The sequence below is a fragment of the Trachemys scripta genome, unplaced genomic scaffold (genome assembly GCF_013100865.1).
Source record: "Trachemys scripta elegans isolate TJP31775 unplaced genomic scaffold, CAS_Tse_1.0 scaffold_26, whole genome shotgun sequence".
Lineage (NCBI taxonomy): Eukaryota > Metazoa > Chordata > Testudines > Emydidae > Trachemys > Trachemys scripta.
Window position 1 is genome coordinate 2,617,587 of NW_023260511.1, and position 17,537 is coordinate 2,635,123.

General features: G+C 49.7%; 2 protein-coding genes across 2 annotated transcripts; both read right to left on the minus strand.

Annotated features, from left to right (window-relative positions):
* Positions 1-359: 359 nt before the first annotated feature.
* On the minus strand, positions 360-4,682 carry LOC117870350 (DELTA-actitoxin-Ate1a-like). Its single transcript, XM_034757481.1, has 2 exons — positions 4,498-4,682; positions 360-1,865 (listed from the first exon to the last, which is right to left on the minus strand). Exons 1-2 carry the CDS (start codon positions 4,602-4,604, stop codon positions 1,394-1,396), a joined length of 579 nt encoding a protein of 192 aa, XP_034613372.1. The 5' UTR covers positions 4,605-4,682; the 3' UTR covers positions 360-1,393.
* Positions 4,683-9,347: 4,665 nt separating this feature from the next.
* On the minus strand, positions 9,348-12,583 carry LOC117870315 (scavenger receptor cysteine-rich type 1 protein M130-like). Its single transcript, XM_034757416.1, has 3 exons — positions 12,456-12,583; positions 10,237-10,566; positions 9,348-9,550 (listed from the first exon to the last, which is right to left on the minus strand). The coding sequence occupies exons 1-3, from the start codon at positions 12,517-12,519 to the stop codon at positions 9,348-9,350; spliced, it is 597 nt and encodes a 198-aa protein (XP_034613307.1). The 5' UTR covers positions 12,520-12,583.
* Positions 12,584-17,537: the final 4,954 nt, after the last annotated feature.

Sequence of the window (17,537 nt, forward strand, 5' to 3'; positions counted from 1 at the left end):
GCCGGGCAGCACAGCTGCCAGACATGCTGTTCTGAGTGGCATGGTAAGGGGGCCAGGGCCGGAGGTTCTGGGGGGCAGTCAGGGGATGGGGAGCAGGGGGCAGTTGGATAGGTGTGGGAGTCCCAGGGGGCCCGTCAGGGGGTGGGGGTGTGGATAGGGGTCGGGGCAGTCAGGGGACATGGAGCAGGGGGAGTTGGATAGGGGAGGGGGTTCCGGGAGGGGGTGGTCAGGGGACAAGGAGCAGGGGGGTTGGATGGGTGGGGGGTTGTGAGGGGGGCAGTCAGGGGGTGGGAAGTGGGAGGGGTTGGATGGGGGCAGGGGCCAGGCTGTTTGGGGAGGCATAGCCTTTCCTACCCAGCCCTCCATACAGTTTTGCAACCCCAATGTGACCCTCGGGCCAAAAAGTTTGCCCACCCCTACTCTATATTCTGCTTTCAAGGCACATCTCTCTGGAACTCTAGCCATGCTACTCTACAAAGCCACAGGAGCTTGTTTCTTCTTGTAACTGGCGAGCTCCCTTCATTGCTTGCAGGTTTTTACATTCTAATGAATTTCTGTAATGCATCTTGCTGTGTAACTGGAAGAAGACATTGTCAATCTCTTTTCTGTGTCCTGCTTCTTTAGGCATCTGGCTGCTGCAGAGCACTGCTGGGAGACATCTCCAGCCCATGGAGTGGGTAGCTCAAGAGGGAGCATGTTACATAGAGTCACTTTGATCCAGTTCTCACATGGGATTTTATATTTATTCTTTGTTATTTTTTCCTTAGTCTGAAATAAATGGAACCTAGAATGAAAATGTTATTGATTCCGTACTGGGCCATATTCAGATCTCAGTTCCCTCGGGGTAAATCTGGAGTCACCCACTGCCTGAAATGGGGTCAGGGCCAGATTCTGATCTCAGTTCCCAGGGGGCAATTCAGAGTCACCTACTGCCTGCAATCAGTTTACACCATTCTAAAAGGGCAATAGATGAGGAAAGAATCAGACATTATTTATGCCTGTTATGAATTCACTTTCTCACCTGCGGCTAACACAATGTGAACAACATGGAGCCAATTCAAAGCCAGGGTCACAAGATTGTCTTTGAGACATTATTTATTTTATTAGAGATGCTCTAGTTCAAGAGGAATTATCTGAGGGGAGTTTTCTGAACTGTATTATACAGGATATATGACTAACTGATCACAATGGTCCCTTCTGGCCTTAGACACCTCTTGCAGTGTCTATGCTCTTTCCAAGCACTATGATAATTGGGGGCCAGTTCTGTCTCTAGGCAGGTTCCTGCACTAGCTGGTGTCTACACAGTAGTGGGTTATTTCTTCCTGTAGATCAGGCCCATGAGGAGTCATTTCATGTCTTAGGCTGGATGTCAGTGGTAGCAGCAGCCCTTAATCTAGGAGTGTGTCTTGTAGTAAATTGGGTTCTTTGAGTAGGGAGGTGGGTTCCCTTTTTCCTCCACAAGCACTTTAATGACTGCTTTGGCAGCATTGGACATGGTGGCCATGACACGGATATTCCCTGCAGTGACCACAAGCGCTTCCTGGCATTGGCCCAGCTTGGCTTTCTTGAATGTTGTGCAGCTGTTGGCAGGCATATAATTGTACATCCTTGCATAGACTTCCTCCATGTCACCAAGGTGCTCTTTGCCTGGGCAGATCTCGAGGCCAAACTCAACACAGTAGAGGTTGTAGTCAAAGGGGTTGGAGAACATGATGGCAAGGGTGAAGGCATCTGAGTTGTACACCAGCAGCCCCACGCTCCCACGAAAGCTGTACTGTCCCTTTGTGAACAGACAGCTCTCCTTGGATCCTGGCGGGATTCGGGGGGAAGGAGGTAGGAGGCTGTGGCCGCTGAAGCAGTAACTCCTGTGGGAAGAGAGGGATTGAGATGCGCATAGTCTGACTTCCACGGTGCAGTGCTAGCTACTTGGGGACAGCATGGAGGTGGTGGGAAACAAACAGGGAGGGGTTAGAAGAGGTTTGTGCACTGGATTTGCAAATATTTTAGGACTGAGGCAACCAAATGAAAATCTGTTGACTCTAATGGAGATGTGCCTGCTTAAACCCGGTGTTACTGGTGTCACAGATCCAAGCTGAGTGCCCACACTCAGCCACTCACTAGACAGCTGAGAGGGGAATCCTGGCCCCTGGATATTGGGTGTTTTAAGCCTATGGAGCCTGAAAGGAGTCCAGACACTGGTCTAGTCTTGGGGTCCCTAGGCACACACCTGGGGTGTAGTCCCTCTATCTAGCACTCCCTCCTGAGAACTGTCCACGTGTCTAGTCCTAGGTCTCAGTGCCGACCCTTCAGACGCCCCTGTTGCTTAGCACACCATCTCCCAGAACTCCACTTAGAAGTGAGAGCCTTCTGGTGACAGTCTAATTCTCTCAGGAGGCAGGCAGTAATTGTAAAGCAGAGAACACACTGAGGGTGTGTCTAGCTGCAGACAAACACCAAAGGCACAGCACGGGTCACAGACTTGGGCTTGCAGGGCTCATGGTATGGTGCTAAAAATATCCTTGTAAACATTCTGTCTTGGTCTGGAGCTCAGGCTCTGAAGCCCTGGTAGGAGGGTGGGTCTCAGACCTCCAGCCCCAGCCACAAGTTCAAAGTGCTGCCTACACATCTATTTTTAGAGCCATAGCGCAAGCCCCATGAGCCCAAGTCTGGTGACCTGGACTCTGAGACTCGCTGCTTGCAGTGTAGACGTACCTGCAGACACTTTACACAGGATTCTACCATTGCTCTTTTATACTTAAAAGGGAAAGCACATGGGAGTGCAGATCATAGAGAACACAATAAACTTCCTGACCACAATGCCCCTGGCTAGATCACCCTTCCCTTGATGCCATCTGGGCTCAGAGAGGCAGACAGGGTCAAAGTGCCCCTGAGGCATTAGCTGATCAGGCTGATGTAGTTACGGCACATGAGTTTCATAGCCAGTGGAACACAAAGGAGTGATGCAGCCAGTATCACATCTGACCATCTTTGATCACCCTAACCCAATGGATCAGGTACCTATTTCACAGCTGGGTGAATTGGTGGGGGGCTTTTTAGGGGGAGATCAAGCAAGTCTCAAACCCCCACGGGCTGTTGTCAAATACCCTAGCCACTCAGCTTTAGGACCCTGCCCACCAAATGTCTACCTTCTGGGTTGCTTCACCCTCATGGAGCCATCTTCCCTAGATTGTCTTCTTCCCCTTTGGCTGTCCATGCCCTTTTTATAAATTCTGCCCTCTTTGTCAGGTGATGACCTGCTCCACTTCTTATATAATCATAGAAATGTGGGGCTGGAAGGGATCTTGGGAAGTCATCAAGTCCAGTCCCTTGCGCTAGACCATACCTAATGGGGGTTTGTGCAAACTGTTCTAAAAAACCTCCAATGACTGGGATTCCACAACTTCCATTGAAAGCCTATTCCAGAACTTAACTACCCTTATCGTTAGAAAATTTTCCTAATATCTAGCCCAAACCTCCTTTGCTGCACATTAAGCTGATTGCTTCTTGCCCTACCTCAAACAGACATGGAGAACAATTGATCACCATCCTCTTTATAACAGCCCTTAACATATTTGCAGACAGTTATCAGGTCCCCCGTAGTCTTCTTTTCTCAGCACTAAACATGCCCACTTTTTTTTAACTTTTCCTCACAGGTCAGGTTTCAGAGACTCTCTTTATAAACTCTGTTGTGTTAATCATTTGCCACCAGCCTTTGAATCTCAGCCCAACATGGAGGGAAAGGGACCATAGAGAAGGCAAAAGGATGCATTGGTAAAATGGAGTTTACAGCTTCATAAAGATATAGACAGAGTGGAGTGTGTTGAATTGCTCCTTGTGAATAAAGAATCACATGGACTATTATTAGCCCTTTGCCCTGCTCATGAGCTGATACTGCTTGTTCTGAGTCCCTTTGCTGTGGGTAAGAATTGGCTGGATAATAATGCTGCCAGGGAATTTCAGCTTCTGAGCTCAGCTTCCCTGGGGTAAATCTGGAGTCAACCACTGGCTGCAATGTGGTCAGGGTCAGATTCTCATCTCAATTTCCATATGTTAAATCTGGAGTCACCCACCACCTGCAACGGGGTCAGGGTTGAACTCTGATCTCAGTTACCCTGGGGTAAATCTAGAGTCACCCACAGTCTGCAACGGGGTCAGGGCCAGATTCTGATCTGTTCCCCCAGAGTCTGCCCAGAGAGTGCATTGTAGTGACACCAGATTTACATCTTTGTAAATGAAAACTGAATCTGGCTCCTTAGCTTTTGATTTCCCACCTTTCCTGCATTGAAAATCTTTCTCCTGTTGCATTCATTTCTGCATCAAAATTTCAAAACCATGGAGATTTTAATGAATTAGAGAGCATAGGGGGAACAGGGAGTGGGGTAAGAATATTTTGGGGACAATGCTGAACTTGGGGACTCAGTATCTGGAAGAAGCAGGATAAATAGTATTCAGAGAGCCCGTGGGTGCTCTGAGGCAGGTGCCACAGGGGGTGTTTACCTGGGGGAATGGAGGGTCACATCCCGTGATTCGTTGGTTATCTCAATTTCCACACTCCTTTCGAAGTAAGTCTCAAGGCTGTCTTGCATTCCAGCCTGGGTGTTCATGGTGCTGGAGACTGGTACGCTGCTTCTGAGGGGCAGCTGATTCGGACAGTTTGGGCAGGAAGTCTGGAGAAGGAAACTTTGACCATTCAGTGTGTGTAAAGATAAACAAGCTTCCCAGATAGCACATGAGCAAAGTCTATCAACTTGATGAAGTATATTTGTGTATACAATGAAGACACTCCATTATGATATGAGAGAGCAAAAATGAAACTGAAAGGGCATCTCTATAGATACAAGAATTCAATTATTGCTGCTGGGAATGTTTTCACTGCAGGCTCATACCTGTTGCAAAATGTCACCATTCTGATGTTTATGTCTGAGGTGGATGGAATCAATATGGGTCTAGAAAATTATTAATCTGACACATGACCTGACCAGGCAAGAAACCTTTCTACTAGTGGCTACTACTTGCCTTCTAGTCATTGCACCTGTCTCTCTCCGAGGAAAATAGAAAGCAAAGAGTGTGCTTGATTGGCTGGTTGTCAAGAATAATATCTTATGAAGAATAATTCAGGATAAGATGCAGGAAGAATGAATAAACAACATTAAAGAACTAAACCCGCGATTGGCCAAACCTGCGGACACTGCAGGTAAACAAACCGGCCCAGCCCACCAGCAGATTTCCCTGGACTGGCCGCGTGCCAAAGGTTGCCAATCCCTGAACTAAACAAAAGTTTCCCCCCTATATGGCTATACAAGTGCACTCCATGTCCCCCTATATTGGAGGCCTCTCATCTGGCCAAGTGTGAAGTGCATGGGGAACGTAGATTCACCCACCCTTATATTACAAGAAAAAGGGGGCATTCAGTGAGGCTGAAAGGGGACAGATTTAAAACCAATCTAAAGTTTCTATACATACACACCAAAGAATTGTCTTGTGGGACTCACTGCCACTAGATATCACTGAGGACAAGCTCTGAGAAGGATTTGTATAATAGGGACTGGAGATTTATCGGCAGAATGAGACCATCCAGAGTGACAGGAGAGAGGGTAGAAGGAACATAAAATGTCTTGCTTCAAAGCAAGAGTCAGCCACAAAGTGACCAATGGGGGTTAGGAACAAACTTCCCCTGGGGGCAGGACTTCCATCTGCTGCCCACTGATGGGTTTTCTGCATCGTCCTCTGAAGCAGCAGGCGTTGGCCATTGCTGAAGATAGGAGAATAGACTGATACGAGAAGCGACACTCTGTGAGCAGCCAGCAAAGGAGATGGCAGCTGGTGCGGAAATGACACAGAGACACATTCCCACCGCCCCCTGGTATTGATTTCCTGGGGGAGATGGAGGTGCCTGGCCGGTGAGCTGGAGAGGCCTGGTTCTGCCCCCCGGCCTCAGGCAGGGGGGACTAGCTAGTATGGGGGCTGGGGCATGTAGTAGGAAGAGGGCCTGAAACATAAGTCCGTGTGTCAGAGGCCTGGTGTGAGGCCTGAGGCCTGGAATAAAGTAATCAAAACCTTGCTGATATTAAGCAAAGTTAAGTTGTCAGCAAGAGGCAGGCCCGACTCAAGAATTGGCAAGATTAGGGCTGATATTGCAAAAACACAAATTCCTAAGAGTTGCTAGGCACAAAGCACTCACACAAGCACATTTCAGAAGGGCGGTACCATAACGCCCCGATAAACAAATCCCCCAAAGATAACAGGAACACACTGACCCATCTTAAGGCTAAGGTCAGGATGACAGCATGACGAATAGAGATGTTTTGATCACACCTACAGATACAAAGCAATGAGTGGCTCCCTAATACATCACAGATGATAAGTAACTTGTTTGCAGAGGTGTATAAAGATGTGTCTCAGAGGGAGTGTCTTTGTCTGGCCTAGGGGATAGTGGAAAGTCCCACCACTAACTGAGCCAGTCCATTGTGACCAGCATGCATGTGTCAGTGTAGCTGTAACCATTGATCCGAGGCATTAGCACACTGCTTCGTCGGCAATAAACCTGACCAGGTGCCTTCGCTAGGAGCCAAGTCTGTGGATTTATTGGGTCGCTCCATCGGGGCCTGGTTCTCTGCTCTCTGCACAGAGCTGGGACACATGCTGAAAGAGCACATGCAGCCAACACCAGAGGACAGGGGAATGGGACACGAGTCCTTTCCCCTCTAGGGGACCATACAAGCAATAAGGCCCAACACCTCCTCTAACTGCCACAGCCCCTCTGGCCCACCCCCTCAGGTGAGTTGTACAGCCCTATGGTCCCTTCAACTGCCACAGCCCCTCTGGCCCACCCCCTCAGGTGAGTGGTACAGCCCAATGGCCCCTCCAACTGCTACAGCCCTTCTAGCCCACCCCCTCAGGTGAGTGGTACAGCCCTAAGGTCCCTCCAGCTGCTACAGCCCCTCTGGCCCAGCCCTCCAGGTGAATGGTACAGCCCAACGGCCCCTCCAGCTGCTTCAGCCCCCAGGTGAGTAGTACAGCCCAATGGCCCCTCCAACTGCCACAGCCCCTCTGGCCCACCCCCTCAGGTGAGTGGCACAGCCCAATGGCCCCTCCAGCTGCTTCAGCCCCCAGGTGAGTGGTACAGCCCAACGGACCCTCCAACTGCTACAGCCCCTCTGGCCCACCCCCTCAGGTGAGTGGTACAGCCCAACGGTCCCTCCAGCTGCTACAGCCCCTCTGATCCACCCCCTCAAGTACGTGGCACAGCCCAACGGCCCCTCCAGCTGCCACAGCCCCCCAGCCCCCAGGTGAGTGGCCCCATGTCGATAATGCTGGGCCCAGCACGGCCTGAGCCCCGGAGACGCTGCCGCTGGGCGGGGCCAGCGAGGGGTGAGAAGGGGATGGGGGCACAGGGGCAGTGACCCATGTTCAGTTCAGCACGTTGCCGTGGGAGCCAGGAGCCAGCCAGTCGGGGGCCAGGGGGTGGTGCAGTCAGGGCTCAGGGAGCTGGGGGGACTCAGCCATAATGGGGGGAGCATGATGGGCTCCCTGCTCAGGGCTCCACAAGCCCTAGGGCCTCCAAGCCTCTCAGGGGCTCCCCCGAGAGGGGCTTTCACCTCTTCACTGCGCCCCTTTCCCCCCCCCCCCGCTCCTCTTCTTCCCTGGGGCTCGGACAGCTGGAGCAAAGCCAGCGGGGCCTGCAGCTCCCACATCACTGGGGGGTTTGCTTCATGCTGGCAGGGAAGGGGGAGAGCCACAGGCGGATCTGCTGGTGTAATGTGGCCTAGCTTAAGTCATGGTCCATGCTCTGCTGAGATCCATAGTGGCTCTCCATCTGTGTGTGTGTGTCTGTTCACAGCAGCAACATTAACAGCCACCCCTGGCAATGACCTCCACAGTAAGTTATGGGAGAAGGGAGAGTTGGGGGTACACAGAGCCCATGGCCTGGGGGGAAGGAGGAATGGGAGATGCACAGAGCACCTGGCTTGGGAGGAAAGGCAACACCAACTCTCTGAGCTAAAAGAGGAGCTGTCAGTTCCTCCCAGTGCTGGGTTTAAGGCACGCAACTGAGACGCTCTGAGTCTCTCCACTGGAGGGAATGATGCGCCCAGGCTAACTCATGACCCTGTAACAAGGTGACGCAGCTGATAAAACTGGCTGTTCCAGGTGTTTCCTAAATTTATTTAAAATAAGCCCTGTTCAGAACATGCCCTGCTTTTAAACGACAGTCAGGATATTTGCTGCTAGCACATCCCTCCCCACCCCGAAAGATAGTCACAGCCATCCAGCACATGCCCCTCACACGCACTAGTGCAAGAGACAGGGAGGGTGGAACATTTGAACGCTAGGAGGTGAAGCTGCCATCTCCCCAATCCAGGCCAGGCTCCCCCGCAGCCCTGTCTTGCTGGCATCATCCTAGTCAGTACATCTCTCACTGAGGTCTGTGGGTGCCCACAAAACTTGAGACATCTGTGAATGAAACAATGTGAAAGGGAGTGATGATGGAGATTGAGAAGCAAATGGAGCTGAACCAAGGACACCATGGAATGAGTTAAATCATTACAGCGATAATCCTCCTGGCAACCCTCCCCCACTCCCCGAGGCACAGAGTCCTGCTCACACTCTAACCACTTCCTCCGATAATTCCCACAGACATTCCCATCTCAGCAGCTGCGGAGCACACTCTGCCCTATGGCACAGGGAGGCATCCGGGGAGCAGAGAAATCTCAGCTCTGAAAATACTGGACAAATCCTACAGCTACAGCAGGGACTTCAGAAGCATCATTTCTGATTCCCAGAGACGGGACAGTTTGACAGTGGCTCTCGGAGAGCAACAGGCCACAGCCACAAAGTAGACCCAGGTTCAAACAGGCCAGATTTTAAGCTGTCCAGCCTCTGCTCTGGGCCAGTGGAGATTTAAGATCAGGTTTTAGATTCCAAAACTCCCTCCTCAGAGCTGAACCATGCTGCAATCCCGGCATCCTGTTTCCATGTAACTGTACATCTCATGCCCCCAGCCCATTGCTTTGCCTGGGAAAATCAGTGAGTTCACCCATGATTTAGGTCACAAACAGTATCCTACTCTGAGGATGATTTTGGCCCATCCTTGTAGCGCCACATGATTCTGAGATTTCAGCATTTAGAGGCCAATTATTAGTCAGAGATGGGATTCCCCCTCTTCCCCCCCCCCTAATTTCAAGGAAGTGGAACATTTTTCTGGATACAAATAATGAAAGATGTCCAAGGTTTCTTTGTATCCTTGACTCTGGGGCGTGGACTCAGACTTATGTTTTCAGGCTGACCAGAGACACTGATGCTGGAATTATCCAGCTGAATGTCTGAGCGGAAATAGCCATAAATGACAGTTACTCACTGGCGTATATAACCGACTCCTGTCCCATCGCTGGGTCCTCTCCAGGCTGCCCCTTACTGCCATTGCCAGTTCTCAGGAGCTCAGGGAGGGTGGGGGATCCTTTCTTCAGGATGCAGGTGATGATTGGGGCAGACACCAGCAGGAGCAGAACCAGGCCAGAGCGGAGAAACCAGACTCCAAGGGACATAGTAGGCCCTGGGGTGTGGGAGGAAAGGCAGAGGTAGGGCTGTGTCATAGGTTATAACACCAGAATATTGTGATCACCTTGTCTGCCTTCTTACATAAAACAGGTTGCCCCTGAACTAATTCCTGTTTGAACAGGCAGCTGGGAGGGCGGAAAATATTCTGCCCACTGACACAGATTGATGGGGAAACTAGAATTGAGAGAATGTGCAATTTGGCTACATTTGGGACCTGAAGAGTGTTGAGTGCCCCCTGAGAAACACTGGGAGCCCTCCCATCCCACTGACATCTCAACACCTTGTGGGACCTGCCCAGCGACTCTCAGCATTAGTATTCCCTTAGACATTGGGGACTGAAGCAAAAAGAACTTTGGGCCAGGAAGTGAGGAGAATTCTGTGTCCAGCTGAAAGCACATGCCAGGATTTCAGGCTGAAAGAAGGCAAAATGGATTCACCCCACCTGGAATTCAGACCCAGCATTAACTCCCAGACTGCTGAGAAAGTGCCAAGAGAGAAAGAATGGGCAGGGCCTCAGTTTTAGCTCTCAGCATCAATTACCCAGCTCAGGCCAGTCTGGGACATCAGAGTCAGGGCTGATTCAGAGGGGAGAATGACCCCTGTTGAGTAACACATGCTGCTCTACTCCCTGCAGCACAGTACTCACCACACAGTGCCATATGTGTCATGGGTGAGGGTTACCTGAGCACACAACACTGGCATCTTCTCTGTGGTTACAGTTATGGTCTCCCCAAGGCCCACTCCAGCATTCCGTGAGGGCAGCTTCTCTCCCTGTGCAGTTAACCTCAGCCAGCCAGATAGGGTCAGACCCTTCTCCAAACTCAGCCCCCCCTGGGGCTAACAATGCCGTCCCACAACCCAGCTGCCTGCACACAACTCCAGCATCGTTTAGGTCCCAGTCAACATCACACACGCTTCCCCACTGGTGGTTGTGAAGCACCTCGACTCTCCCAGCACAGTGACTCGAGCCATTCACCAATCGGAGCTGAGCTTGCTCTGAAATGGTCAAACCTACAAGTGAACCATGGGAATAAAGACATAGAGAAGGGGAGATTAGGTCTGATCCATGAACATCCTTTCTAGCATCCCTTATGTTCACATGCGTTTACAGTGGGATGTTCCCTGTCTCCTGGGGACCTGGAGCTGACCAGCTCTTTGCCCTGAGTGAGGGCTTAGAATGTGCATTTCAACAGCTGAAAATCCTAACTGTATAAAGGTAATGAGTTCTCTTCAGCTCAGACTATTTTCAGCAAGGGTTTCACAAAAAATATGAAGATTTCCCAGTTGAACATATACCTCCCTTTCAAATTGCTTAAGCTATTTGTAGAAACTCTACCCATAATTCCATCCTTCACAGGTGGGTGAGGCTGTGACCTGCACTATACATGGATTGCACTAGTGCAGTTGAAACCACTTCAAAAACCAATTTATTGAACTTGTGCAAACCCCATATAGATGGTCTCATTTTGAATTTGGCAGTTTTGAGGTTAGCTTCCCCCTGCCAGAACAGGAACAAAGTAGAACCAAGAAAAGTCTAGACACGCCAGCTGACATGGTTTTCACTCAGCTTGCAAACAGCACTTTAACCCAGTTTTAACTAAAACCCAGGGCGGGTTTGCACCTAAGGAACTGACTGAAGCTAAACCGCAGTGGGAACCCAGGTCAGGACTGGAAGGGAGCATCCCCCATCATATCATCCAATTCGGAAACACGTCAAGCTCCATCTTCAAACTAGTTAGGGTGTTTGTCCCCCATTCCTCCTATTAGGAGGAGGTTCCAGAATCTGCCTCCTCCTCTTTTATTTTCTGTAGCTCTTCACCCTCTCTGGTGCCCTCCCTCCCCTGCACAATGTATTTATAGAGAGCATTCAGATCCTCTCTCAGCCTGCGTTTCACCATGCTGAACAAGTCAAGCTCTTCCAGTCCCCTCTCATAAGACTGTCCTCCAACCCATGGTCATCCTAACAACCCTTCTCTGCACTTGGTCCAGCCTGAATTCATATTTCTAGTACATGGCTGACTAGAGTCGTGCACAGTTTTCCAGATGAGGCCTTCCCAGCGCCTTGTACTATGGCATTAACACTTCCCTCTCTCGACTGGAAATACCTCTGCTTTGACCCCCAGCCCCACCGCCCACCTCCCTTCTGCAGCTGTGAAGCTCTTCACCCCTTCCCAAGCCTGGGGGAGCAGCTTCTACTCCCACACACACACACATAACCAACCTCCTTTCCCAGTCCTAGTTGTGCAGTTTTTTTGGTGAAGGGAACAGAGTCATTCTGAGCTGCTGGACTACTCCTGCTCCCCCATGTATCCTTGGTCATTTCCTCCATCCCAGAACTGGAAATCAAACCCAGGAGTCCAGGCTCCCAGCCCCTCTGCTCTAATCACTAGACACCACTCCACTACCAGAGTCAATGGTAGAATCCAGGAGTCCGGGCTTCCAGCCTCCTATGCTCTAACCCACTAGACCCCACTTCCCTCCAGCCCCCTCCCCACTCTAACTCACTAGACCCCACTTCCTCCCAAGAGCTGGGGACAGAATCCAGGAGTCATAGAATCATAGAATAACAGGGTTGGAAGGGACCTCAGGAGGTCATCTAATCCAACCCCCTGCTCAAAGCAGGACCAATTCCCAACTAAGTCATCCCAGCCAGGACTTTGTCAAGCCTGACCTTAAAAACCTCTAAGGAAAGGAGTCCTGACTCCCAGCACCCCTTGCTCTAATCACTAGACCCCACTCCCCTCCCAACATTAGGAATAAAACCCAGGTGTCTGGATTCCCAGGGAAATCCAACACCTAAGTCTTCAAAAGGCTCTGGAGTAAAAGATGCCAGAGAAACATTATTTATGAGGCTTTTAAAATCTCTGTGCAGCCGAACACCAGGAGAAAAGGGCACTCACCCCCAAGCCAGCCCAACAGGGTGAGCAGCGCTGTGTTCCCAGTCCCGTAACCCCTGGCGACCATCTCCAGAGCCCTCACTGTGAGCTGCGTGGCCCCCCAATGTGGATTGCTCAGTGGGGAAGGGAGAGCCTGGTTCTGGGCTTCTCCAATCTGTGGGTTTCATTTCTCAGGCTGGCCAAAGCTGCAGTTGCTGGTTTCCTGCATGAGACGCATGATGTGCCAGACTCGTGAGTACAGGAAGGGGTGTGAGGAGGCTCCTGTGCAGAGCCCAGGGAGGTATGAAATGAACCTCCTGGCAAGACCCTGCACCCCATGGCAACTGCTATAATTCATGCCCCATGCACCTCACTGCAGGGACAGCCTCAGGCACCATCTGGAGGGGCTTAGCTTGGTAAACCTTGCCCACTCCCATCTTCCCCTCTCTGCATCTGCTCACAGCCCCCCAGTACCCGCTGCATAATCTCTCCCCCGCTCTCTGCACCTGCTGGTGCCCCCCAGCCCTTCCCGCTGCCTCTGCACCAACCAAAGGGGCAAACGGTCAGTGTTTCACTCATGCTGTCATGCAAACCCTGCCCTGGCAGGGACTCGAGGAGTGAGGAAGGAGTTCCTGGCTGGCTGCCGGGTGCTGAGGGTGAAGCAAGCAGTTGTCTGCAGGGACTAGGAGCTGGAGAATAGCTTCTGGCTGGCTGCCAGGGCTCAACTAAGATGAGCTATGGGGAAGTGGCCCAAGGAAATGTAGACCAGCAATTAGTTAAGAGGCGCAGCACAAGGCTGCTATACTTCAAGGGTCCCTGGTTTTGGACCCAAAGCAATGGGTGGGACCAGGTCCCCCACCAGGCTCTGGGGGAAGTGGCTATGCCCTAAGGAAGGGAATTAGAATGGTGGCACCGCAGGGAAGGGGGCTGCCCTGGGACTGACTCAGCGAGGAGCTGTGGTCAGTGAACTGAGTCCAAGAGGGGTGGCACAAGTGGAGGCAAGGAGTCTCAAGGAAGAAGCCCTTGGGGCACTGCTCAATTCCAGAGTAGGAACCTTGCAACCTAGCCGGACCGAGTGAGGGTACCGTGATGGGCCCTGTTAGATTGCTTAAAGACTGAGCCCAGGGAGGGCTATAGGAAGATGCACCAGCTAAAAGGGTACGGAGATAGGCCACCATTGGACTAATTAGGGGTGTCAGCCCAGGAAGGGTTAGAGGTTGATACCAATGGAGAGGGTACCATGACGGGCCCTACTGGACTGTTAAAGACTGAGCCCGGGGAGAGCTGCAGGACATTTTGGACTGTGTACCCCAGAAGAGGTTTGTTTGTTTCACACACAGACTTGGGCTGAGTCACTGAAGACCTGCCTGACAAGTGCAGCAGCCAATGGGGGCACCATGAGCGGAGAAAAACTGCAGGCATGCACGCACTTGACCAGGGGGTGCTTGCGAGAGTTGGGTGCCAGCCCATTACAGTGATACCAGAAGTGGGGATCGTTACAGAGACATTCAAGAAATTTTTTTTTAAAAGCACAGAGACAAGAGAAAAACATTTCACACCACAGATTGTCAACAACCAAACTGCAGCACCCAGGGCCGGCTCTAGGTTTTTTGCCGCCCCAAGCAAAAAAATGTTTGGCTGCCCCCTGCCCCAGCCCTGGGCTCTCCCCCCGACCCCACCCCACCCCACCCGCACCCCCTGCCTTTCCAGAACCACCAGTGCTGACTCCGCCCACTCCCCCCTCACCTCCAGCCAGTCCAGCGCTGGTAGGGTCGGGTAAGCAGCGGGGCCCCCCGCGCCTCAGCCCAGGGCAGAGCTGGGGACCGCCCCGGCACGGGGCTGAGGAGCCGGGGCAGGGTAGCCCCAGAGGGAACAGAGCCCCGGAGAGCAGGACACAGGCCCCGCACGGCAGCGCCCCGCCCTCTATGGCCCCACTGCTGCTGCTGCTTCTGACCGCCCTGCCACAGTCCCTGGGCGGCTCAGGGTGCCTGTGGCACCTGCAGGCAGCTCCCTGTGCCCATGGGGCGGCCCCCAGCCCGAGTGTCCCCTGCTCGGAGCCTGCCTGGTCCAGCCACAAGGTGTGGGCACTGCTCCCCCGTGGCACGAACCGCAGCATCCCGAGGGCGCCCCCCGCCCACCACATGCTGCTGCTGCCAGGGCCGGCTCTAGGCTTTTGCCGCCAGAAGCAAAACAAAACAAAAAAAAGATGGCCGGAATGCCGCCCCTGAAAATGTGCCACCCCAAGCACGTGCTTGGTTTGCTGGTGCCTAGAGCCGGCCCTGGCAGCACCCCCTGCTCTGGAATCTTGCAACAAACCACCCATCACTGGTGAGCCAATCAGAAGGGATTCTTTAACCACATGACTTTTTGTGGACTCACATGTCACTGAATAGTAAATTGCATCACATTTTCCTAAACCAATCAGAAGGATTTTCTAACCCCATGGATTATCCAGCAGAGTATATTAAATTGTAAATTAAAGATAAAATACCAATTCCAATAAGCATGTATGTAGGTTTCTTTATCCATTTTTTTTACAATACCTACATACATTCAGCAGTTAACCTTATTTGTTTCTTAATTTGGACCAGGAATAAAATGTCTTCTTTCACCACAATTCTTTTAGCATTTGTCTTTAAAAACTGATACATACCTAAATTTTATTCCAATTTCCCTTATTCCATATACTCAAATAATGTATTTCTTCCTAACCTTTTTATATTTATTGGAAATTAGCACCTATTGGCTTAAGCTGTATTAGGGGCCTCTTAATTTTCGTAAAGTTTTTGACAAAAAAAAAGTAGGGAAACATGCAACACACCCCCATCACTTCCAACCCCAAATAAGTATGTTCAAGCCAGCTTGTTCACTATTTATAGATAACCCCTTTAAACATATAATATAAAACTACTTTGAATGTTTTATAGATGTGTCTTTCTCACACACACTTGTTTTTCAGCATTGTTTCATATAAAACACACACAATACCGCACTCAAAGGAAATCTAATGGTGAAAATTCATTAATAGGCCCATTTGTGAGAGAAAATGCAGGCCTAGTTTAAGCTACCTTTTTATTCCTCTTTCCTCAAACTATGCCCTTTTTGGTAAGATCTGAAATGTGGATTAATTAAAGTTGTGTGTACTAAGTAAAATAAAAACAGCAATGGAGTATTTGGGAAACCTATATTTTAGTATTTGAGAGACAATAGCTACAAACAAAATTTTATCCTTAAGATTAAGCAGTAAATATTTTGCATTAATAACTTATTTGGCATATTTTGCAACATACACAAAAGAGATTAACAATCACTGAGCACATACACACACACACACAGGTACACAGAGTTATCTGATAATCAGAGCTATCTGAAAAACAGTTAATTTTTTTCATTTTATTTATCATCACACTGAAGCAGCACCAAGGTATTAATTTTCTTTCTCTTATAAAAAAATTATTGTATAGTGTCATGCTGTCTGGAGTGGCTCATGACTGTGAATGCTACCTCAGGGCAGACTGCCAGAAAACAGGGCAGACACCCCAAGCTGGTGGTGTGTTCTATAATTAGATTTCACCAAACCAATAACAAATGTGAACTCCTGGATCACTATACCAGTCATGCCATGGAGTCACAGACAGTCCCCTTAGACTCTCCAGCCTATCTTGCCACCCAGACAAACTGGACTTCATGATAAAATGGTCACTTAATCCAAAAATCACAAATATTTTAGGTTACTCCCAGTCCCAAGAGGCCAGTCACTCACCCAGATCAAATGGTATCCTAGATCTTACACCAAAGACAATGCTGGCAGCCAATTCTATAGTAAACTAACTACAGTTTTATTAGCAAAGAAAAGGAAATGAGTTATTGAGAGGTTAAAGCAGGTTAAACATAATAACAGGTTAATCACAGTCTATAATTCCAAATGGTGGCAGAGATGTAATATCCAGCCATTTTCCCAAAAGGATCTCAGGGCTACCCAGATTAACTCTGGTTATTCCACCTGTTAGAATCCAAACAGCTCAGAGATGAAGGAGCTTTCCCTAACTACATACTTATAGCTTCTTCTCACAGCAAGCAAACTCACTGGGTCACTACCCACATGAGCTCTTCATTCGAATATGGAGAGTGAGGAATGCACTTAGCGTCTTTGACCTCTGATCACCACACACAATGATCACTTGCCTTAAAATTAGCACTTTTCTGTTAAAGTTCTTCATTTGCATTCCACACGGCTTCTTTTTCATTTGATGGGTTATTTAGTTACAGGGATATACACTGTGGATGTTTGCTATTACATTATAACGGGATACAGATAAGTGAAAACAATGCATGTAACATCCCACTAGTTTTCATGAAGTTTAAACATCAAATACACTCTCATACATTTACCAATCACTTGGATCTGTACTAATACACAAGTGAATTGGTCTGGCTTCCAACTATGGATTTATAAACATTCAGTGAGGACTGGGGCTTTGGCATGAGCTGGTACCTGGTCTGCCAGCATCACATATAGTGCCTTTAAAACCATAACCTCTAATGCAGTGGTGAGCAACCTATGGCCCGCAGGCCGCATGCAGCCCATCAGAGTAATCTGATTGCGGGCCGCAAGACATTTTGCTGACATCCTCAGGCACTCCCCCCCGTAGGTCCCACCACTGCTCTAATGCTCCCTCTCCATGCCTCCACTCCACCTCTCATAAACCTTACTGTTGTGTCCTAACCAAAGAGAAGGGGGTCTGGTGAAATAAAAAGTAAATTACAACGCTGACAAGAGAAACTAGCTCAATCTTTTCAATAAAAGCATTTGTTTGTTTTTGAAGTGATGCCTACATGAATTACTCAACATGCAAAAAAACCCTGACAACAACAATATTCTTTAAGGGCAGTATACAAGGATATGATATAAGCTCATCAATTGTAATTTGTGAAGAAATTTCCAGAATGCATAAACCTTTGATCATTTACCTAGCGGTTTTACAATAAAAATATCAACCCTGAAAAGCCAAACCACCGCTTTGTAACTGCATAAAGGAGAGAGATAAAGTCTGTAGCATCTGACACTGTTATCTGAAAAAACTTGTCACCCCACATCCTACCCCA